General features: G+C 36.0%; 2 protein-coding genes and 1 long non-coding RNA gene across 3 annotated transcripts; 1 reads left to right on the forward strand and 2 right to left on the reverse strand.

Annotated features, from left to right (window-relative positions):
• Nucleotides 1–2,576: 2,576 nt before the first annotated feature.
• LOC110875125 lies at nt 2,577–3,615 on the reverse strand. The gene is made up of 3 exons (XR_002556534.2): nt 3,183–3,615; nt 2,986–3,045; nt 2,577–2,875 (listed from the first exon to the last, which is right to left on the reverse strand). It is a non-coding gene; the product is annotated as an uncharacterized LOC110875125 (long non-coding RNA).
• A 3,382-nt stretch (nt 3,616–6,997) lies between these two features.
• Nucleotides 6,998–7,877, reverse strand: LOC110880168. Its single transcript, XM_022128748.2, has one exon. It carries the CDS (start codon nt 7,786–7,788, stop codon nt 7,249–7,251), a length of 540 nt encoding a protein of 179 aa, XP_021984440.1. The 5' UTR covers nt 7,789–7,877; the 3' UTR covers nt 6,998–7,248.
• Nucleotides 7,878–24,426: 16,549 nt separating this feature from the next.
• LOC110880167 lies at nt 24,427–25,208 on the forward strand. The gene has a single exon (XM_022128747.2). The coding sequence runs from the start codon at nt 24,479–24,481 to the stop codon at nt 25,016–25,018; it is 540 nt and encodes a 179-aa protein (XP_021984439.1). The 5' UTR covers nt 24,427–24,478; the 3' UTR covers nt 25,019–25,208.
• The last annotated feature ends 597 nt before the right edge of the window (nt 25,209–25,805 follow it).

Consider the following 25,805-nt stretch of genomic DNA (forward strand, 5'->3'; position numbering starts at 1 on the left):
TGAAACTTGATTATTATTAAATGTATTTATTTTTTCGTTATTACCTCTAACTTGATTATTATTTAGGTTGAGTTTATACTTTCGGTATGGTGTAATGGCAGAATGATCATGTGAAAATTGGCATTGGGTGTGGAGGGGAACATCACACCGCCCCCTCATCTAGCAAGATTGCTTGGTGAGTGGTGTCCTCGTTCGTCCCGTGCATCATGTATACTTTGCAAGGATGGAGGGCTAAAGGATGAATATGATACATAGCCTTACTAATCAAGATTCACATGTTTCATTTGCATAACTTAATTTAAAATTAATTAAACATTTATGAAAAAAAAGATAGGTAGAATTGGAACACCCATAGAATTGTCAGTAAATTTCGAAACCAAACAAGAGTAAGAAGAAAATGAGGAAGTAGTACGTCATGACTATGGGTGGAGGATAATGGAGGCCCTGGGAGCCCCGACCCCGCTAATTTTTCGCGCGTAGTTTTAGTTTTGCCGAAAAATTTTGAAAATTTGTATTTTGTAGTTTAAATATTAGATTTTTAAGAGTCTGATCGTCATCCATTTGAATTTTTAGAGTCCGACCCCTACTGAATTACTGTTCAAGCTTCGTCACTACTCACGACCGACCATGGTATGATTGGTGCGGTGAGGGAGGAGGTGGCAACGGCTACCACTCAAGAACATCATGTCAAAGAAACATTAATTAGCTTTGGTACAACGTAAAGTAACAAAATCTTAGAAAATTAGTATTTTATTATTAAAGTGCCATCAATGGAGTAAATATAATGACTTTATAAACCCCATAGGCCCAATTTGTCGACGCAACAAAGGAGCCCAACCCGTATATGTAGTTAACCTAATATAATGACTAACAATAATCTTAACTAATATCTCCATCTAGCATTTTCAAGATGTATGTTTTGTACCGATATAGAATTCTTCAAAGATCAAGTGTTGACTAAACTAAGTTATTAAAAATAAAAACATAAAGTTGACTTTATTTTATTTTCTTTTCTTTTAGTTGCATCTAGTGTATCAAGTTGCACCTACTACGAAGTAGTACGTACATATAATCCACCCTTTGACAGTGGTGTTTATTGTTTTCAATATTATATCTACTAATTACTTGAAAATAGTGATCATAACTTACTTGAAAATAGTGATCATAACTACTATATTATAGTATTAATTAATTTATTAATTTCCTTTGATCATCAAGTTATAAAAACTTAAAGCATCAATGCATTAGCGTTATTCATCCGATGATATGTTATGTCATCTGATACGCTTGGTATCAGACGGCAATCACGATTTTTCCTTAAAATTTACACTAAATTTCCTTTTTTTTTTTTCCGTCCTCACAAACAAGTGTAGGTCCTCAATGACAGTCTTATTCTGGCCCAATTTTAGCTAGACGCTGGCCAAATTTCGGCCAAACCTTATAAATTCCTTCCAAACTTAAAAAAACATTGATCAATGAGAGGTTAAAACATGTCTACTTAAAAAAAACTATATATAAAAATGTGTATGTATATATGTAACTAAAAAATTGCATATAAAAATCTCATTTCGATTAATTCAGATTAATCCATATTAATCCCGATTAATCACTGGTCGGTAATCCACCGCCCGACTAGCGCTAGCGATTCTTAGAACACTGGGTCCACTCCTAAATACACCAAAGGTTTTCTGTATTTTCTTATTACTTGAAATAAAATAAATAGTTTTTATCCAAACACTGAGGATGGGGAACAAGTTCAAAGTACGAGTGTATGACCATATCCATTGCATCTAAAGCTATTCTTGGAAGGACTTCATATGATTTTTTGGAAGGACTTCATATGATTTTATTATTGTTTTTATTTCATATTTTATATTTAATAAAGCTAAGAAATGTAACTACGGTAACTTTTTGTAATAATTGTATGTTACTTTCGATCGACTGGAGTATTATACTTAAACGGAATATTAATGTAACGATTAAGATGGCATATTAGAGATTATAATAAGATTAAGGCTATATCTTTTTTCTTTAAGATATAATAAACTAGTAAAAATAATGTAAATGATAATGGGATCCGACTAACCACGTGACAGGGGGTGAGGGGCTGTTGTCAGCCGTCATGTGAGATTGTTTGTTTGTATAATGTATTTTTTTCTCTCCATTATTGGACATTACTTAATATTGTATGTTTCTAGCCCTTTTATCCTTGTTAATAAATTCATGATGATTCGATTTATAAAATAATGCACACATATGGTTTCAGTTGAGCGTTTGTATCATAAATGCAAAATATCGTAAACCCTTGTAATATTAGATTTTTTTTAATTATAAACCCTTAGACTAGTGGGTATGGGGAGGCTCATCCCCATGAAGATGGGCCGTCACGTCAGCGTCACGTAGGAGGGGCTTGTAGAGGATGGACAGGGCCGTCTCCGAAAATCACAAAAAAATTTTGGCCCTGTTCGAGATAAAAAATTTGGCCCTATTCGCAAATCTTCATAACATAAACTCATCAATCATTCAATGATATATATATATAAATACTAAAAATTCATAATACTACGATAATTGTTATGAAATATATAAAACAAATTAACAAAAATAGTGTAGCAAAAATGATCAAAGTATCGAACTTACTTGCTAACCAAACAGTGTGGTTCTCCTAGCGTTTTTTGAAGCAAAGCTCTCGATCAACTCCTTGTAATCCATAGTATCTAACATTTCACTTTCAATAGATATTGTCGCCAACCCGTTTAGCCTTTCTTGTGACATTGTAGAACGTAAATAAGTCTTCAACAACTTCAACTTTGAGAAACTTCTTTCTGCCAATGGCCGGATAGGTGTTTGTATTTAGGAACGGGAGGCATAGTTTCTGCATATTAACGAATAACATCCATTGAATCATAATTCACACGAAGTCTAATACATTTAATAAAACATAAATAAATCAGTCTAAAATCTAAATAAACAACAGTAAGATACCTCGACTCGATCACTCGACGTTTGATTTCCTGCAGTCTATATCAGTCTAAACTGTAAAATCTAAAAAAAAAACCAATTCACAAATCACATCATTCATTCAATCATTCATAACACTATAACAGTCTAAATCGTTAAACTCGAAATACGACTCGAAATCAGGATATAACAACAATTCAACAATTCAACAAACAAAATACCTCGAGTCTCGACGATTGATTTCCTGAAATCCTGCACCTCAGCACCTGCAGGCTGCAGCGATTGATTTCCTGCACCTCTGCGACTCTGCGAGATTGCGAGAATGATTAATTGATTATGATGCTGACTATTATAGTATTATCAGATGCTGACATGCGATTCCGTGTTAATGCAATCTGGATTCTGGGCCTCTGGCTGGCTGGTTGTTCGATCAGATATCTGAAATCCCTAGTGCAGAACTAAAGATCAAGAACCGCGACGTTTGATTTCTCCAGCGGCAATTAGATATTTGACAAAGGTTGGGCCTGAAATCAGTTAAGGGATTGGGCCTTGTAATCAGTAAGAAATTTGGGCTATGTATATATAAAGAAAACTTAAAAATTTTTGGGCCCCTTAAATATTTGGGCCCTGTTCTCAAGACCCTCCTGCACTTGGCTATAACTAGGGGTGTAAACAAGCCTAGACGCTCGAGAGCTACTCGTGATCGGCTCGGTTAAAAGCTCGAACGAGCCGAGCCTTAACGAGCCTGAGCCCGAGCTCGAGCCTGAAATAGAGCTCGTTTTGTTATCGAGCCTGAGCTCGAGACTGAAATACAAAGCTTGTTTAGGCTCGCGAGCCTAAACGAGCCCATACAAAATTTTAATTTTTTTTATATATAATATATTAATAATGATGATAACATTGATGAGCCGAGCTAGAGCCGAGCTTTGGCTCGATTAAGCGATGTTGAAGTGAGCTCGAGCCGAGCTTTTAGCTCGTTTAAGGTTGTTCTAAAAATAGTTCGAGCCGAGCTTGAGCTTTCGGTTTTACTCGCGAGCAGAGCTCGAGCTCAAAAAAGTAGGCTCGAACCGAGCCGAGCTCGAGCTCAAGCTTCATAAAAACCTAACGAGCCGAGCTCGAGCCTGGTCGAGCTCGGGCTCGGCCCGGCTCGTTTACACCCCTAGCTATAACCGGGCCTGAGGATGGACCTAGGGGGGTGGAGGATGGGGCCCTACACTATTACAAAAACAGTTAAAAAATATAAATTATTTGTTATTTTAGAGAGAGAAAGAGAGAGACAGGACAGAGAAAGGAAAGAGAGAGAGAGAGATGGAGGCCCGTCTTCCCCGTCTTGCCCACACCAGTTTTAACATCACAAGCCAAGGGGGCGGTGTGGGGGACCGGCGCCGGCCTTCGCCGGGCCTAAACCGGCCCCCATACCCCTTGGTCTTATATAAAAAAAGTTCAAATAGTACAAAAACAAACTAAAGACTCGGTACAAATAGTACAAAAACAGATTAAAGACTCGGTACAAAATAAGTAAAATCGTACCATTCAACAAATAATTTATTAAGACGTACTTACGTTTATTATTAAATGTATGTTCTTACAATCGTCTAATCTTCGTCTTTAACGTCTGTTGTTCCATGTAGAAAACTATATATGATATTCATGAATATTGTGATGAGTAGAAAATGAATACCTATTAACATTTTTGAATCAAATGCATTGGCTATAAAGATACAAAGACAATACACTTAAAAGCGTAAATTTAGTTTAGTTGTAGCGAGACGTATTTAGTATTTTTTTGATTTTATAAAAGTATGTTAAATTTGTACCCATTTTAGCTCTATTACGAAAAAGAAATTAATAATGTGGTTTTAAACATGACCACTTTATGTGTATGTAAGTGAGATAACCACATAAGTTCTTGTATGTTATATTTAGAGACAATTATGCAATTATAATTTATATAACCGTCTTATTTATCACAACTAAAAGAGTAAACTTTCGTTTTGCTCCCTGTGGTTTGGTCACTTTAACGGTTTTGCTCCAAACCTTTAAAAATAGCCATTTTGCTCCCTGATGTTTTGGTTTTTTTGCCAGTTTGCTCCCCGCCTCTAACTCCATCCAAATTGTTTGTGTTTCCATTTTGCTCCCCGCAGGGAGCAAACTGGCAACAAAACCAAAACATCAGGGAGTAAAATGGCTATTTTTAAAGGTTTGGGGCAAAACCGTTAAAGTGACCAAACCACAGGGAGCAAAACGGAAGTTTACTCCAACTAAAATAACATAGTATGCATCAAGTTATACAAAGAAGAATTCACCTGGTGTTTGAACATTTTATTTTCTAGAGTTTATCATTGGGCCATGTGAATTTTGAAATATCAGGCTCGTATAACATAGATGGGCTGGATTGTTATGACTTATTGAGTAATTTTCAAATGGGTTTTAGCAATCAGGCCTGGTGTTATTAGTTGCTTGTGGATCCGTTTACTCTATTGACCGTTCGTACTAGAAGTAGAGGGGCACAAATCGGTTGTTTAGCGAAACTGGTTCGAACCGAACCGACAATTAATTTTCAAAAAAAAAAAAAAAAAAAAAAACAAACAAACAAACAAACCGGTTCGTTCTTTTTGAACAAATTTCTTTTAATTCCTGTCGTCTGTGGACTTGAATCAAAGACTCCCCTCCAAAACCCAGGTGTTTAAAAGTTTTGCTTTTGCCAATATAGCACCACCCCATTGGTTTTAACCGGTTCGGTTAATAATTGGTTTTTGATGGATAAAAACCCTAATGATATTAACCTATAAGTTAGAAAAAAACTGGTTAATTGTAGCATCAATGGTTTGCCAATATGTTTGAACCATTATGTCATTGGTTTAGAGAGTGGCATTGGCACAAGCTATATCTCACTTGAACAAGGGTCTGCTTGACTGCTTCAATTGGTGGACGATTCATTTTCCCGCTCGATTGATCTCGATAGAACCAACCCAGTGTTTTGTTTATTCGTTGTTATTTGTTACATTTGTAGGTCCCGAAATCGGATCTCGAACAAGGTGATTTCTTGTTTCGGATGGTGTAAACGAGTGTGGAATCCAAGTTACATCATAATCGAGTGAGAGAATGTAATCAATAACAAGATATCAACGTTTAACAGGTTTGTGTATTGATTTCGATAGATTTTCGTGTATTGATTTCGATAGTCCACTCTCACTTGAATTTCACTGTCACTTGAAATTCCAAGTGACAGTCCAAAATAGTTCCAAACGACAGTCATTCTTTTAACTTCCAAATGATGATTAAAGCCTAACTCGCATGGCCCATATTGTTTGGGCTTTCAACTTAATTGATAGCCCATGACAAAATGAACAATCTATATTGTTTGCTCTATGCTTGGACTATGTTTTCATCTTGGACATGCTCTTCGAGTCGAACGATGGAGGAACGTCATTCGACTTCAGTCGCGAACTGAACATCACTAGCGACATACACAAAAGTGTATCAACAACATTTATATTTGTTTCAGTCGCGAACTGAACATCACTAGCGACATACACAAAAGTGTATCAACAACATTTATATTTGTTATGTGTTAAATTTATACATGTGTTCTAATTGGGCGAAACATCAGGGATGAAAACTGCACTTTACTCTAAAAATAACACCCTCATCGTCACTTTCCTTTTTTGTTCTGCGACGCTCAATACTCGATCGACGTTTGCTCCATTGGCGCAGCTTTGAAGGGGCCGGAAGGGGCGCCCGACCCCCCGAACTTTTCGTTCAGTAGTGTTATATATGTAATTTTCGTACAGAAATTTTTGGGTATATATGTTTTCGCCCCCCGGTTCTATAGAATTTTTTTGGTATATACGTTTTCGACCCCCCCCCCCCGGTCGAAAACGTCAAGCTTCGCCACTGGTTTGCTCGAAAAATGCTCGGATCGAAAGACGCTCGTTCGACTTTGGCTCAGTTGAAAAAAAATGTTCGGTTCGGTTCCGCTCGTGAACAACCTTAGTTTCAACACATACTTTGATGGTAATTATGAATCAATAGATTAAAACACACAATACAAGAATTCATTAAATTTGAAACTTACAAGTTACAACACAACGACCAAAACTTATAGTAAAATAACCAACACCAGAAAAAACCCTACAACCAGGTCAAGTTACATATGTTGGTTAGATCTGTGGTCTCATACAAGCTTATAACTATATATAAAAACCCTTCAAGGGAGGGAGGAATGCAGCTATATTATGAAGGTTAATTATGGCTAATAATAGTTATATTAATTTGGTAGTTAGCTTAGTGAGTGTTGACATCATTGACTTCTTTAGTAATGGCAGGAATGCAGCTAGAACTCCTAGCAATGCCACCCTTCTTGGCGAGCCCATGGTCTCTAGGACTCAAAGAAGTAGCTCTTAGTCTAGTCTTCTTCAACATGTTTCTCATCGCCTCGGCTTGACACAAAACCGGGAAGGCTCGATCACGCTTGTTGAACCGAACACATGTGTTCATGTGACTACTAACCGCCTCTTCTTTATTCCCACCATTTTTCTCCATTTCTTCATTCACAGCTTCCGAACACAAACCACATATCCACTTGCCTAAAAACCGGTTGTGCACTTTTTCCATGTACTCGGGTGTGCACTCTTCGACCATACCACAACACTCGCACTTAGCGTCCACCACCTCGGCTATTGTAGTCAGTGAGTTGATATCAATCTTGTCTTTGGTAAACTCGAATGGCATTTCTGACACCGTGCGTTTGAGCCCATCCGACGATAGTCTTGGCGGCCTACTAAATGTGTAGGAGCTGACGATAGCGTCGCCATGGGGTGCCATGTTAACTTATGGTAAAAAAAAATTTGTGTAATGGGAATTATATGTGAAGATTTTGATATGATTGATAATAGTGTTGGCTTAGTGTAGAAGGGAAGCAAGGGGGTATTTATAATGGGGGTGGAGAGATGTAAAGTAGCATGGTGTGAACCATAGTGATTCATATGTCGTTGTTAAATAATTAAAGGTGGACATGAGTAATAATTGATGTTTCAAATGTCTACTTCTAGTTTGGTGTGGGAAAGCTTAATATTATTTAATGAAAAGAATGCATGGGCACTATAAATTAGTTAAGAGATTTTACCAACTGTTTTTTTCTTTATAGATGTATATTGGCATGTGTATGTAGCTTAAATTAGTAATAGCATGCAATGTTTAGGCATACTTAATCTCCAAGCAAATATCTACTCATAACAACAAAAAATAATATGGTTTTGTTAGACAACAAAACATTATATTATATTATATTTGCTACTTTTTTTAAAGATTATTTTTGTTTAAGGTAATATCTAAAGTACGTTTTCGTTAGCAGTCAACTGCGAAAATTTAATAGTCTGTTAAGGGTACAAGGGGCGTAAGTCCAATAGGGGTGGGCGGGTACTACGGGTATATGGCTACACTGCCGCATGGGTCTTGGGTAGGGGTGGAGGGCAGTACTCATCGATTCGAGTAAGATGAATATGTGTGTGTTTTATCTAGGGGAATTGGCCTGTAATAATCACACCTAGACCTTATTGGCCATTAATAATCTCACCTCAGAATATTCCCCCCACCAGTCCCACCTTTCACCTATTTTTCCTACAATGGTCCCTAGTTAAAAAACTTAACGGAGTTAAGCTTTTTTCCAAATTACAAACAGATTTTTTAGGGCTTTTGATCAGAACGAGGATACGAGTCCATTGATGTAAAACTTACTTCGAAATGTTGCTCCAAGTGACTTGATTTTGGTTAATTGGAAATTTAAACACCCGAATTGAAGCGCCGTTTTCATCGTTTGGAGCACCGTTTCGAGGCAAGTTTTACATCAATGGACTCGTATCGTCGTTCTAATCAAAAGCCCTAAAAAATCTGTTTGTAATTTAGAAAAAAGCTTAACTCCGTTAAGTTTTTTTAACGGGGGACCATTGTAGGAAAAATAGGTGAAAGATGGGACTGGTGGGGGGAATATTCCGAGGTGGGATTATTAATGGCCAATAAGGTCTAAGTGAGATTATTACAGGCCAATTTCCCTTTTAACTATTGAATGTTAATAGTGATTAGGGTAGTTAGGGTGTGATGTCACAAGTGATTAGGATAGTTTTAATAAACAGAGGTGGATGTGTGTAATTAGTTGAAACAATTAATGAGGATACTTGAGACAATGAGAAGAGTGTCCCTTCTATCCTAAGCAGGGGTTCATGTTATATTTGGTTCTATTACTCAGTCTAAAACCGTGATTTATGACTTCGAAGCCACATCTTGCTTATTATATATGCTTTACTTCGAAGCCAAAACCGTTATTATTGCTTTTTCAACTAATATGTCTGGTGTATTCCCTAATAAAAATTATAAATTTCAAAATATAAATCGTTAAAACCAACTTATTATATATGCTTTAGTTCGATGTGTTGGACCACAAAGAATTCAGGCTGTTCCTTTGTTCATCAAGCATGTTCATTCAAAGTTAATGTTATTCATGTTTTTAATGGAATTTGCTCGTAGGTTGCTTGATTTGTTTTGAAAAAAAAAAACATTATTTGCTTGAAATGCTAGTAGGGAAGTACGCGGGGGGGGGGGGGGGGGGGGGGGGGGATGCCGAAATGGCCCAGTTTAGGGTGTAAGGAGTAGTTAAACACTTTGAAGTGGCAAACAAAAAAACCGACCAATCAGAGCGCGCCATGTCAATCAGTCAAAAGTGTTTAAACTTTGCTGAAAATTGTTGGCAATGGTTTAAACACTTGCTGAGTGGCAAACTTTTTTTTTATTTTCTGTTTTTTTATATTTAAGATAAAATGAAAAAAACATAAACTTTTTAAAAATAAAAATAAAGCATTACATTTTAATTAAAAATAAAGCATTACATCTTAAATAAAAATAAAACATTACATTTTAAATAAAATCTAACTTAAAAAAAAACTAAAAATCACAAGGCCATCCATATTTTTTTGCGATCTCACGTTTTCTAGCGATTGTCATTTCCAACATCGCAGGGTGAACATTGTCGGTGCAAGGACTGGTTGGTCTGATCGGTGCAGGAAATGTCTGAGTTCTTGGTTAGGGGGCTTTGAGAAAGATTTGATGACTTCATGCTTCCAAGTGGATCGAGGAAATCTAATTGGTTCTCATGGCTTGCCATAGAAAATAAATATTTGTAGATGGAGAGTCTTAAATCGTCTTCCAACACGGATACATCAGGTTGCTAAAGGTATTAATCTCCGTCTTTAATTTGTGAAACTGTCAGTTCAGTTCGGAGATTCCCATCTGACCTAATAGATTGTCTTGAGAATTTGTCCTTTAATTGGCCAAGAAAGAGATCTTATGGGGGCAGTTTATATATGTAGCATAGTGGGCTTTTGGAAGCTTCGGAATAATGCAGTCTTCACGAAGAGTCGTCCAAAAAATGTAACGCTTTTTGATGTTAATTAATTTTCTTTTTACTGGTATTCATGTTGCAAAATAACTCGGTTAGAGTGGTTACAAAACCGCGTATTAATCATGTAGCTTTTTATGTTTTCGCCTGTCTAGCATCTTGCTAGTTGTTGCATAATATATACCGTCGTTTAAAAAAGCGAACGGTTATTTTAGAAATGAGAATTGACCTGTAATAATCTCACCTAGACCTTATTGGCCATTAATAATCCCACCTTAGAATATTCCCCCCACTAGTCCCACCTTTCATTTATTTTTCCTACAATGGTCCCCCGTTAAAAAAAACTTAATGGAGTTAAGCTTTTTTCCAAATTACAAATAGTTTTTTAGGGCTTTTGATCAGAACGACAATACGAGTCCATTGATGTAAAACTTGCCTCGAAATGATGCTTCAAGTGACTTGATTTTGGTTAATTGGAAATTTAAACACCCGAATTGAAGCGTCGTTTTCATCGTTTGGAGCACCGTTTCGAGGCAAGTTTTACATCAATGGACTCGTATTGTCGTTCTAATTAAAAGCCCTAAAAAATCTGTTTTTAATTTGGAAAAAAAGCTTAACTCCGTTAAGTTTTTTTAACGGGGACCATTGTAGGAAAAATATGTGAAAGGTGGGACTGGTGGGGGGAATATTTTGAGGTGGGATTATTAATGGCCAATAAGGTCTAGGTGGTATTATCACATGCCAATTTCCCTTTTAGAAAAATCAGGCTCTATTTTTTGAACAGATTGGTGTCCGGTTTCTGATTAGCAACCAAACCATATTAGTTCTTGACCCGCAAGAATAATCGGCCTTTATTGCTTATTAGTTGCGTTCTCATCGTTAATCTTTGGCCTAAATCAAGTATGGCTTGAATGCATGAACCTTTTTCCAATTTTCATTTGTTACACCTTAGAAAAATATTATATATCAAACCTTTTCATTATGGATAAAAGGATCCATCAAACGGCAACGAAAAGGTTCACGTGTTGATATACTCGAACCATATAAAACATTTCTTAACCAATCGAAAGGAAGCCTCTATAACTTTAGCTTCACGTGAGTCACAGAGATCATGGAACAAAAAGTTGATGGAACCATTCATGCGGATGGTTAGCTAGGGTTTATTCATGTAATCAATTAACCAAAGTTTAAGTGGTCCATCCATGCATGTGACTTAAAAATATCTATGAGCTGCACTCACCAATGTGATTGTGATTTGTGAATGTCCAACTGGGTTCACGAATACCGCGTCACAGCCTCTCAAACGATTCTGCCTATCTCATATACGAAAATAAAATCATCACCATTAATGAAAAAAAAAAAGATAGGAGAACTAGTTACAGATAGGCTATCTGTAACTAATTCTCCTATCTTTTTTTTTTCATTAATGGTGATGATTTTATTTTCGTATATGATCACTTTATTTTTATCCCAAGAAATACAATATGATTGTTTTGGTAAATATTTAAATGAAACTTTTAATTGCAAACTTATAAACTGTTACTGTTTTTTTTTTCTTAAAAATATTATTAATAACATAATGATATAAAATCAATAATAGCATGTATTAGTTGTTAAAATAGTTAAAGTCGAAAATCAAGAGTTAGAAATTATTTAAAGAAAATAACATTTAAGCCAAGTTCTTATCCTTATTAAAACTTCCCGATAAATGTCATATATTGCCGCTCATTTCTATATACAAGTTTATAAATTGTTCAAGTATTCATTTTTGTATCATCTCCCGAAAGATTTTTGTTGGAAACATATAATATAATAAAAATGACCTTGATTTTACCAAATTCATTTCAGGAAGATACCCAATAAATCTGGAAAAAAAAACCTTCTTGTAAGAATCGAACCCAATACTTAATGGACTCTAAACCTTATCTCACCTCTAAAATATCACTGAACTATAATGTCATGTGCTTAACCAAATTAAAATAATACGTATAATAGTTAGAATATAAAATGTGAATTTTACCCTTTTAAATCAAATATTAAGAGGGTGTTTGGGATTACGTTTTGAAGTGATTATTTGATTATTCCGTTTGTAAAACATAAATAATCTAAAAAAGTGTTTGGATGAAAAAGTGATTATCTGCGTTTTGGAGAAGTATGTACCTACATGTTTTTTAAAAACGCAGTTTTAAAAACGCAAAATCTATTTTGGAAACGCAACACTAAACACCCTTAAGTAAGTAGAAAGTAATTTGATTTTAGAGTAGTTGTGGTTTTAGATTAGGACTCACCAGTCATCATATTTTGCCATTTAACAATATCATAATCAAATAATGCCACTGATCTAAACTAACAATATACCCATGGGCCCAAGGATTCGGTTGGCCCATTTCAGAAAACATGGGTTGCTTGAATTTCGAAGCCCATCGTATGTAATTGGCCTATTTAATGTCGTTTCATAGTTTTTTGCTACTTTTGAAATTTGAATGATTTAGAGATGGGCATAAAAACCGGTTCCTACCCGCTTTCAGTGGACCTGATCCGGATCCGGTTCCGGTTCCTATCCGATGCTCAGAGGAACCGGTCCTAGGTTTAAAAAACCCGACGGGTATTACCCGGTTGTCATATTCTGTAAAAAAAACCAACCGTACCCGGTTCCTACCCGTACCCGGTTCCTGTCTGTACCTGGTGCTTATCTGAACCCGGTATATTACCGTTGTAACCGATTCCTTATGACCGTTGGAACCGAATCTAGAGTATCTCAACACATTAAATGCAAAATATGACCGTTGGAACCGGATCCTTCGCCCTTTTCTTCCTTTTTTGTCTTTGTCACCGGGCAATGTTTGTCGATATGCTTCTTGAGGGTGGAGTTGGCTGCCGCCTTCATGAACTTCCCACAATTCTTGCACTTAGCCATCTCATGGTTATCCGATATCAAACACAAATCAAAATATTTCCAAATTGCGGGGTTACGTTTGGTTTCTAAAACCAAAACAACTCCTTCTCCCGATGCCATATGTTCTTGTTCTTTGAATTTTGAATGTGTTTACAGAAGAAAGAAGATGGATGGAATGGATGCAATTTGAAATGAATGGACCGAAATAGATTTTTATATTTAAAAACCTATTCCTAACGGTACAAAAATTAAAAAAAAAACAGCTTTATCAGGGGAAACCGGTTCTGAACAGTGTGCAGCAGCTTTATTGAAAAACTCAGTGTAACCGGTTACAAATAGTACCCGTACCCGGTTCCACACAGTGCCCCTATCCGGTTCCATTGTACCCGAAACCGGTTACACCGGTTCTAAATATATTGACATGTACCAGGGTTGTATCCGGAACCGCTTCCACTGAGAACCCGGATCCACTCACTTGTATCCATACCCGGTTTCGGGTTGGAACCGGTTCCGGATTTTAAGAATACCCGATTATGCCCATCTCTAGAATGATTTCAAAACCATTGAATAAAGTTCTAGTTCATCTCCACATTAATTAAACAATGTATGTTTACAGCAACTCGAAGGGTATATAAACCGATTTTAAAGGGCTTGTCCAATGTTATTAAAGTGCTGCATTGTGGTAATGAATGTTCTGGTTTTATTAGAAACAAGTGTAAATTTTAGGAGAGTTTCCGTTCTATAAATAAAATATAAAATGGTATATAATGTTTTATTTTTATCTATAAAATTGATTTAGATTTATTTAATATTGACAAATTTTCTAAAGAAATGAAAAATCACAACACACATATTCAAAACTCATCGGAGCATACTAGTCGGATAGGAAACCGCTTACAAGACGTGTTTGATTGATTATTCTTAAAACGTCTTCATATGGGTTGGCAGGTTTGGATTGGACGGGTGAATCATATTTTTGGTTGTTTTTTTTTTCAAATAACAAAATTTATTTTGATTTTTTTTTCATTTTTAAAATTGATTGTTGATTCATCTACTACCACATTCTTCATATGTTGTTTATTTTAGATCCTATATTTTTGTTAACATTGCACATACACATAACATTTGTTGTTCGTGTAACATTCACAAAGCTATTACAGCATTCACATCCACTTCTCATTTTTACCCTATATTACACGAAAAAGCGCTATCTCTTCTCTCTCATTTTCAATTAAATAATATTTTAATATTTTTATCATTACATTTTCTCTCTCTTCCACTCACAACCACTTTCAAAATATATTAAAAAATTATAAGTTGTGAACAGTATCCCCTCAAATTTACAGATGAACAATAATACTATTTTCCAATCCAACTATCGTTTTTTATTAGGTTTATTGATGACTTTAGTCGTTTCACATAGATGTATCATTTATCACGCCGATAACAGATTGATGATTGCTTTCATCATTTTAAATTGTTATTTGAAACCTCTTTTTATAGCACCATAAAAAATCTATAGTGCAATGGTGCTCTTAAGCTTGTTGATGGCCAAATGGACAAATACCGATCTGCTTCTAGTATTCCCTACCGTATAACTTGTCCCTACATACCCCAACAAAATAAGGTTGTTGAGTGCTAAAGCCACCACCTCTATGAGATTGCACGAGCCTTACTCTTTCATGTCTATCTTCTACAATATTTCTAGCATGATGCTTATGCTACTGTTGCCTTCCTCATTAACCAATCACCTACACATGTTCTATATATCCTTCACCCCATGAGATTCTTTTTGGTTCTCAACCAAGTTATTCTCTCTTCTGTACCATTGGGTGTTTGTGTAATTAGTACCATGGTGAAATTCGTACGAATAAACTTTAACCCAATCTGTTCAATGCTTGTTTCTTGGTTATGCTTTAATCCATTGTTTCTTACCATGCCATTTTTACATGATAGTTTTTTATATTCCTACTACTATTACCACATCTTCTTCCTATGTTCCCTCTTCCTCATCTTCCTTTACCGTTATCCATCTGCCACCTCTTTTGCCACCCTTTCTCTCATCATCTCCTTCATCACCTCCTACCTAGTAATACCATCTACATCCTTTCTTTCCTCGCCACAACCTCTTCCACCTCATCCTTTCCATCTCATGATCACTCGCTCAAGTGAAATACTCGCCAGACTCGCTAGTAACCTGATCATGTTCTTTTCCATACTTTCCCTTTTCCAAATACTTAGTCTGTCATCTTTTCTTAGGATCATAAATGGGCCAATATGGTGGGATGTGATGCACATAGAGGTGCTGCTTTGCATCCCAAATGGTGTAGGTTTTGGGTTTCTTGACTAGTTGATGCCAACATTGTTGGCTGCAAGTGGGTTTACAAGATTAAGTGTAATTTTGATAATATTATTAGTCGATAAAATGCCGGCTTTTTGCCAATGGATTTCATAAGAGATACAAGATTGACTATAATTAGACATTTAGACACACGGTTAAACAGATTACTATTCGAATTGTTTCATCTATTAATTTCTCTAAATGATGGAATATCCAACAAGTGGATGCCAACAATGTCTTTCTTCATGGTGATTAAATGAGATTGTCTATGTGTCCTCCAAAGTTAGTTGACTCCTCCTGACCGCATCATGTATGTTTACTATGGAAGGCTCGTTATTACCTCAAACAGGCTCCTCACACCTCGCGCTTGGTTTTCTAAGCTGTCTGCTACACTTATTTCTTCTAGATTTTTCAGTGTATATCAAACACTTATTTATTGGCTTATAGCAGTGATTTAGCTGTAAATTATGTATTATTGCTTGTTGAGGATATCATCATCACTAGGAGTCCCTTACGGTTTATTAGAGTTTTGATTGGGAGCTTACACTCATAATTTTCACTCAAGGATTTGGCCCCCTTATCTTACTTGCTAGGAGTACATGCTACCCTATTAGATAATGTATTACATTTATCCCACAACGCCGTTAATGAAAATTATTACATCATACCAGACTTACTAACTATCTGCCTTTATTAACACCAATACCCTCTAGACATTTGTGTTCATAGTATTCGTGCATTCCTCTAGAGGATCCATTGGTATATCAGAATACAGTCGACGCTTTGAAGTACCTTGTCTTAACTCACCTTCAGATTGCTTACGCGGTTATTAAGATTCTTAGTTTCTATAGTATCTTACTAATCTTCACTGGGATGTAGTCAAGGGTACTATCTCCCAAGGTTTTAATATTCGATCCTCTGTTGGTCTTGAATTACATGCGTGTTCTGATGCTGACGAACTGGTTGATCCTACAGATTATGGTATTTTTTTAGACCCAACCTTACCAGTTAGAATTCCAAGAAACAACACACAGATGGTCGATCCAGCACAAAGGGCGAGTATCAAGCATTGGCACATAGTGTTGCTGAGATTCGTTGGATTATGTCCGTTCCACATGAGCTTCAGATTCTTATCTTGTGTCCACCTACTCTTTGATATGACAATCTTTGTGCCATAAATTAGAATTTAACCCGGGTTTCAACATCTTGTGATTTATCTGCCTTTTTTAGGTATGATTTGGCACATAATCAAGCTGTTAGATATGTTTCCAGCTCCACTACTTCACATCTGGCTCATGTATTGACCAAAGAGTTGTCATCCTCTCGTTTTAACACTCTTAGGTCCAGGTTTCACATTGCCCTGTCCCTTTTGCTTAAGGGGGCATATTAGACATGTATGCACCAGTATTATTATCATTACAGGGGTAGTTTTGTGATTATACAAAGTGGTTGTTACATTAAATTGTTATATAGGGTACCCTTCCTTTCTGTGGATTTTACATTACATCTTTCACAAATGTCTAATCCTAATATATATACATAAAATTTAAGAAGCCGATTAGGCTAATTGTTAAAGGATATAGATACTTTTAACAATTTAATACTTCATTTTTATGTAATTTAATTGTCTCGTGTTCTTTTTTGTTTACATGTGAGAGCTGCTTGCTATTGGGCCAAAGAAAGGCTGGATGGGCTGGTTAGAGATAGTTGGGCTTGTTAGAGAAAGCTGGGCCAGTGACTACTAGAAGACCGAAGACTGCAGACCAATATAAAAAAGATCATTATCTCAGTTAAAAGTTTAGTTGAGATATTGTTTTCAGTTGTTCATTCTCTTGTTTCTCTCAAAAGGTCACTTAGGGTTTCTGTACATTTAATCACTGATTCGTCTTGTATCAGTGATTTTAGTGTGAGATCTTGTGAGTATTGATGATTATCGTGTTGATAATCGTCTATTGTTGAGAGTTGAGAGTTAGTGTCGATCATATTCAGATCGGTTCTGTGTATTCGTGTAATCATCAAGTTGTTGAGTAATAAAGTTTTTGGTTGGATTCTTGTTGATTACAGTAAGATACCTGTATTTTTTACATGGTATCAGAGCCAGGTTGCTCTTGGGGTTTTTAATCGGTGATTGTTCTGTCTCCGATTCGTGTTCCGCTGCAGATTTGTGATTATTTCTGTTGAGTTCTTGGTGGATCTGGGTAGTGTTCTTGCTGCCGATTCCTTTTTTGAAGATCAGGTTGTCTCGGTGTTTGTGTCGTTCAAGATATAGAAACCCTAGATCTAGGGTTTGTTTTTTTTTCCTTCTTCTCTTGTCTGATCTGGAAGTTTCTTGGTAGACTGTTGGTTTACCGGCTTCCGATCTTGGGCTTCTTGATATTTGTTCTTGGCGTATACCGTTGGTGAAACCCTAATCTAGGGTTTGAGTTTGCTCGGAGCAGATTTGCGATTGAAGAACTGAGTTGGTCTTTGTAACCCTAGAAGGTTACAAGGCAAACCAACCGGTTTTTTTTTTTGTTGCTGTGTCTTCTTGTCAGTGTGGGTAGCCCTAAGTGAAGGCTATACCCTGACGTGCTTGGAGTTATACGCTTCCGGTGACTTCTTTCCTTGCTTTGTTTTTTTAATTTTCATTGCATTGTGCATTTGTGAGTCTAGGCATTATTGTTGCCGGGGTAGTTTGGACCGGTTTGATTGATTGGGACACAGGAAGGGTACATCCTGTTGCATTGTTTTTGTTGTCTATTTGATTTCTGGTTGTTGATTGCTTCTTGATTGGTTCTGTAGTTTTATCTTGTGTTACTTGTTGATATTCTATCTGTTTTGTGTAGTTGTTATCTTCATTAATTGTGTTGGCTCCCTTGACAAGGTTTGCAGTGGCACCTTGAGTGACGAACCACTGATCTGACCCTCTGTCTTGGCTTCGCCTTGTGTGTTTTTTCCTTTACTTGTGTGGTTTTGGGATTCTTGTGTTTACCTGCTTTAGGATTGTTTCAAAATGGTAGATGGTCCTGTTGTCACAAGTGGTGGTTCAGGTCCTAATGATCCACCACCTGAGACACTCGTGAGTAAACTCGATGCAAGTGACCCTTTATACTTGCATCCCTCTGATTCAAGTAACTTGACAATTGTGTCTATAAAGCTAAAAGGGTCTGAGAATTATACTGTTTGGGCTAACGCAATGCAACTTGCTTTACAAGTTAAAAACAAATGGGGTTTTATAGATAAAAGTTGTATCAAATCTGAAAATAATGACGTTCTTTCTAGACAATGGGACAGATGCAATTCGATAGTGTTAACTTGGATCTTGAATTCCATTAGTGAAGACTTGTATATGGGACAGGTTTTCTCTAAGCTTGCTTGTGATGTTTGGACAGATTTGAAAGAAACTTACAATAAAATTGACGGTTCTGTCGTGTTTGATCTATATCAGAAGATCAATTCTTTTAGTCAAAATGGGTCTAGTGTTTCTGAATATTATCATAAGTTGAATATAATGTGGAGACAATTAGATCAGATCTTGCAATTGCCTGCTTGTTCATGTGATGCTGCCAAGGAGTTTAATAACTTTAATCATATGATAAAATTGATGCAATTTTTAATGGGCTTGGACAGTATGTATCAAGGGGTTAGGACTAATCTTTTAATGAAAGAAACTTTACCTACAATTAAGGAAGCGTTTGCTATAGTTTCTAGAGAAGAATCTCATAGAAATTATAGCAGTGGTAATAAAAGGAATCAAAGTTTGGCTTTTGTAAGTAAAGTTAATCAACCTGTTGAATTCAAGAGAACTAACAAGGTTTCAAATCAGAATCTTAAATGTACTCATTGTAACAAGATAGGGCATTCAGTTGATAAGTGTTTTGAAATCATTGGATATCCTTCTTGGTTGAAACCAAGAGGCAGTCAAGGAAAACGGGCAATTGCAAGTAGCGATAACACTGTTAATAGTTGTGAGGCTACTGTGAATACCTTAACTAGTGATCAAATTTCCAGGTTATTAAGTTTGCTAAATGATAAGTCTAGTGAAGGTCGTCAAAGCTGCAATGTATCAGGTTATTGTCATACCGTGTTTTGTTTTGCTAATTGTTTGGATAACTGGGATAAGGTTGGTTGGATAGTGGACTCAGGAGCAAATCAACACATGGTTAAAGATGAATCTGGCTTAGTTGATAGTGTTAATGTTTCTGAATTTAACATTAAAATTAAACATCCTAATGGGACAAGTGCTTTAGTCACTAAAATTGGAAACTTAAAACTAGCTAATAATGTGTTTTTAAAAGACGTGTTTGTTGTTCCTGAGTACAACATTAACCTAATCTCGGTTCATAAGTTAGCTAAAGATAACAAGGTTCGTGTAGTTTTTGATGAGAATACTTGTTTTGTTCAGGATTTACTAACCAGGAAAGTCCTGGTGACTGGTAGACAAGTTGACGGGTTATATTTTTGTGGAAATCTATGTGTTTCTAACAAGGTGTGCTATAATAGTAATAGTGTGTCTAATCTTTGGCATGCAAGGTTTGGTCATCCTTCTGATAACGCTTTAAATGTTTTAAAAAACAAGTTAAATGTTAAAATTGATGGTACCAAACCTTGTGAAGTGTGTCAAAGGGCCAAGCAACACCGTGAGCCATTTCCTTTGAGTAATCATTCTACTACTGAACTGGGGGAACTTGTACATCTTGATGTATGGGGTCCTTACAAAGTTCGTAGTAAAGAAGGTTTTAGATACTTCTTGACTATAGTAGATGATTATTCACGGGCTGTGTGGGTAAGTCTCATGAAGTCTAAACAGGAAGTGTATGAAAATGTTTTTGAGTTTGTTAATATAATTAAAACTCAGTTCAAAAAAGATGTCAAGTGTTTAAGGAGTGATAATGGAACTGAGTTTGTAAATAATCAAATGAATAGTTTTTGCAAAGGCAAAGGTATCGTGCATCAGACTTCATGTACTTATACTCCACAGCAAAATGGGGTTGTTGAACGGAAACATAGGCATTTGTTAAATGTTGCTAGAGCCTTGTTATTTCAAAGTGGTTTACCTGTCAGTTTTTGGTCTGATTGTATATTAACTGCTGCTTATTTGATCAATAGGACTCCTTCTTCAGTGATAGGTGGTAGGACTCCGTATGAGCTTGTGTATAGGTTTGAACCTGTCTTAGATCATTTGAGAGTGTTTGGTTGTCTGGGTTTTTGTACTGTTTTAAATGAACATGATAAACTCAGTAGTAGGGCTGAGAAATCGGTTTTCATTGGATATTCAATTGAGAAAAAAGGTTATAAAATGTTTAGCCTAGACAGTAAAACTGAGTTTTTTTCAAGAGATGTAAAGTTTTTTGAATCAGTGATTCCATTCAAAGATAAAAATATTTTGAATTCTGTGAATAAAAACAGTAATTTTGATGTCACAAACTTAAATTTTTTTGACATGTATGATATCCCAGAAAATCAAACCGTAGAAGCTCCCTGTGATGAAATAAAAGATCAAAACTACAAAGTATCGGGGACACATGGGTCTCAGGAGTCTATGTTAGGAAGTACTAGTACTACCGGCGAGGTTCAACATGAGCAGCCGGGTACAAGTAGTACCAACATTGATCAGACTGAGCATGTGATGACTGATGATGCCGAGGGTCATAATTCTGAGGGATTGTATAGTGATCAATTAGAGGTTCAACCTACACCTAGGCGTTCTACTAGGAGTTCTACTTTGCCTAGAAACTTGAGTGACTATGTGGTAGAAGGAAAAGTTAAATATGGGTTAGAAAAAGTAGTTAACTATTCTAATCTTTCTGTTGAACATAAATGTTTCACATCTCTGTTAGACAAAAGTTGTGAACCAAGGAACTTTTACGAGGCATCCAAGGATCCGAATTGGGTATCGGCTATGAACGAAGAGATAGAGGCTCTTCATAGAAACGATACCTGGGATCTTGTTGAATTGCCTCCTGGTAGAAGTGTCATAGGATGTAAGTGGGTTTATAAGATAAAATATAAATCCACCGGGGAAATTGAAAGGTTTAAAGCCCGGCTGGTTGCCAAGGGTTTTAGTCAAAAACAAGGTATTGATTTTGACGAAACCTTTTCTCCGGTAGTAAAACTTGTGACTGTTAGGTGTATTATATCTATAGCAGTTGATAAGGGTTGGAGTTTGTATCAACTTGATGTTAATAACGCTTTCCTGTACGGTGAGTTGAATGAAGATGTCTATATGAGTCTTCCTGATGGTTATTTTCCACATGAAGAGCATAGGGTTTGTAAGTTAAAAAGATCTCTTTATGGACTTAAACAAGCCCCTAGAATGTGGAATGAGAGATTGGTAAATGTGTTGTTTGAACTGGGGTTTAAACAAAGCAAATGTGATTACTCTTTGTTCTATAAAATTAACAAAGATGTTATAATATATTTGCTTGTATACGTGGATGATATAGTTGTAACTGGTAATTGTCTAAGTGAAATAAATAAGGTTAAGAACAGTCTTAAGACTAAGTTCTTAATTAAAGATTTAGGTGAACTGAAGTATTTTCTTGGCATAGAAGTAATTAAAGAAAAAGATAACATTTGCTTATCACAAAGAAAATACTGCTTAGAGCTGCTTATCGAGTATGGCATGAGTGGGTGCAAACCGGTAAGTACTCCGATTGAGCAGAATTATTTAGTCAATGCTTTGTGTAAAGGAAATGGTGAATTACTTGATGATATTACTGGCTACCAACGGCTGGTAGGCAAGCTAATTTATCTTGCACATACCAGACCAGATATATCATACACTGTTCATTTTTTGAGTCAATATATGCATTCTCCGACGAATGGTCATCTGAAAGTGGCATTCAGGTTACTTAGATATCTGAAACAATCACCAGGAAGGGGTGTGTTATTTAGTAAAGGATCTCATTTTGATTTAATTGCTTATGCTGATTCAGATTGGGCCAAGTGCCTTGAGACCAGGAAATCAATAACTGGGTATTGTGTGTTTCTTGGAAATTCTATGGTTTCGTGGAGAAGTAAAAAACAGACGACTGTATCTCGGTCTTCTGCTGAGGCTGAGTACAGGTCGATGTGTGCAGTTGCATGCGAAGTTGTGTGGATTAAAAACATTCTGTCTGAGTTGGATATTAATGTTAATCTACCAGTAAAGTTGTTTTGTGATAATACTGCTGCATTGTCGATAGCAGCAAATCCTGTTTTTCATGACAGGACTAAACATTTCGAGATCGACTTGTTTTTCTTAAGAGATTTAATTTCCAAAGGTATTATAAAGACTCTTGGAATTGGTTCCAAACAACAGTTGGCGGATTTAATGACAAAAGGGTTGTTGGTTGGTCAACATGATGAGCTGTGTAAGAACATAAATATGCATGATTCGTTTAAGTATTAAATTGAGGGGGGGTGTTAAAGGATATAGATACTTTTAACAATTTAATACTTCATTTTTATGTAATTTAATTGTCTCGTGTTCTTTTTTGTTTACATGTGAGAGCTGCTTGCTATTGGGCCAAAGAAAGGCTGGATGGGCTGGTTAGAGATAGTTGGGCTTGTTAGAGAAAGCTGGGCCAGTGACTACTAGAAGACCGAAGACTGCAGACCAATATAAAAAAGATCATTATCTCAGTTAAAAGTTTAGTTGAGATATTGTTTTCAGTTGTTCATTCTCTTGTTTCTCTCAAAAGGTCACTTAGGGTTTCTGTACATTTAATCACTGATTCGTCTTGTATCAGTGATTTTAGTGTGAGATCTTGTGAGTATTGATGATTATCGTGTTGATAATCGTCTATTGTTGAGAGTTGAGAGTTAGTGTCGATCATATTCAGATCGGTTCTGTGTATTCGTGTAATCATCAAGTTGTTGAGTAATAAAGTTTTTGGTTGGATTCTTGTTGATTACAGTAAGATACCTGTATTTTTTACACTAATAGATTAAAAAAAGGATTAAATCACTGAACACGGTTCGATTATAAAACTTCCCTGCTATATCTTTTCTTATGGATAGACATTCTAGTGTTTTGCTTTTTAGTATGATTAAATATTAAGGTGATTGAGTGCATATTATATGTATAATATGGTGACTTTAACTTTCCCCTTTTTCAGAAAACTAATATTTATAAAACAATTATTTGGTTGTTTGTTTTCCTAGTGTAGGACGACCCCTTTATATGTGTGTGTATAAAGTACTAGCAACCATGCATACCCAAAATATAATAAATTTCCATCTAATATTATAACCGAACTTTATCCGAGTTGCTTCTCAAGTGGGTTATATTTATGTTGTTTTTCGTAATTTTTTTATATTAATCAAAATAGATCCTTAATTGATGACTACTCAGTATTCACTTTCAGTTAACATCTACATATATAGGGCAAGAAAGAGTGAGTCATTCAATCTTTCTAAGGTGTATAACCAATGAACATTAATCGATCCTTAACCATCTTAATAATTCTAGAAACTTTAATCCGCTGTGATTGAAACCCACACGTAAAACATACACGTATACATTTAATCATGTGTATATATATATAGTTGTGATTATTTTGTTCAAGGTCTTGTTAAGAAAACAGAAAAGCAAACATTGGAGACTCGTTTTCTTTTAAATAAAGTGAAAAAAGGTCCATCCAACTATACCCAAAGTGGTAACGAGGTACACGTGGCCATTTACTATTTAATAACTTAGTTAGAACATAATGGCTTTATATTATAATAAACATGTTAATTATTGGTTGTCACTTGTCAATAGCTAGCGAATCCAGTTAAGTTACATCAAAGGATATTCTATGACTCACTCATTCTTGCCCTATATATATCACCCTTCACCATTGTCATTTGCTCTCACAAATCTCACTCCATATTTCATACATATTACATCAACCTCTTTAAGAGACAAAACATAGTTACAAAAATGGAACAAAACATTCCAGTTTTTGCAAAGAAAGTATGGAGGTTGGTACGTGTGTTGTACTTCATGTTACGCAAAAACATATCCAAGAGTAAGTTGTTGTTGGACCTCAACAGGATGATGAAGCGTCGCAAGATCGCAGATAAATCCTCGCCTACCCTCTCCCCGCCGCAAGGTGAATACGAGTTCAGTTGCACCGACAGCCCTACAACTAATAACCATGCGTTTTCTCTATTTTCATTCCGTAAGAAACACACATCCGCCAACCAACACACGGAAGATCTAGACATGATGGCTGTTAATGCCGCCGTGTTGAGAGCCATGGAGATGATCAACAGCGAGGCAGCATCGCCCGCGCTCCCTGGGTTTGGGAGGAGTCCGGTGGTTAGGCAACTGAGGGTATCGGACTCTCCGTTTCCGTTGAGTAACGTGGACGAGGACAGCCACGTGGATGAGGCGGCAGAGCAGTTCATAAACCGGTTTTACAGCGACTTGCGAAGGCAGAATTGTACCAACGTGACATCCCTTGGTTCATCGTCGTGAGAGATATATAGCGAAATTAACTGTATATATGTAATTGAACATATATATGATCGTTGAATATAGCAAGAGAATCAAGTGTTGGAGTTAATTAACAGTCGATGTAACTAGTATTCTGGACGTTGATCGGTCTGATTCATGTGTATAGAGATTTTAGTTTTAATAAAAGGTTTCAATACATCACTTTAAACAAGTTATGCTGCCTTAATTTACAAATAAAGAAATAAATTAAACTATACCATGTAAAGAAACTGGACCTAATATCTCCATTAACTTGGGATGACTGATCACTTGTAGGAAAAATATTAACGTAAATACCTTTAAATATCGACGTAGATTAGTTAAAATTCTAAAGAATGAGTTTATAGTCAATGCCAAACAGACGTGGATTTCTTTTTGATAGTATAAACAAACTTTAGAAAGTGGTATCATTAGATATATAACATTTTCCTTTTGATGGATAGTATTTTTCTTTTAATTTATTTCAAGGAATATTGGATTTTAATAATCTCAACTATTCGTCGCTGGTCGCCAATAGTCCCAACTTTAAAAATAATCACCAGCATTCATAATTTTTAACATGTTGGCCTCTAATAGACCCTGACTAATAGAATCCTAACGTCATTAGTCTTCGATCGTCGGAAAAACGGTTTTTGGCCGGAAAACTCAACATTTTTGTCCTGAACCTCTTTGTAACCATATTATTGACCTTTGAGAACCTTTTTCTAGTAAAAACCTCCAATTATTAAAGTCGCTGGACAACTCATTTTTCGCCGGAAAACTTCTTTTC

Source organism: Helianthus annuus, chromosome 9 (assembly GCF_002127325.2).
Source record: "Helianthus annuus cultivar XRQ/B chromosome 9, HanXRQr2.0-SUNRISE, whole genome shotgun sequence".
Classification (NCBI taxonomy): Eukaryota; Viridiplantae; Streptophyta; class Magnoliopsida; order Asterales; family Asteraceae; genus Helianthus; species Helianthus annuus.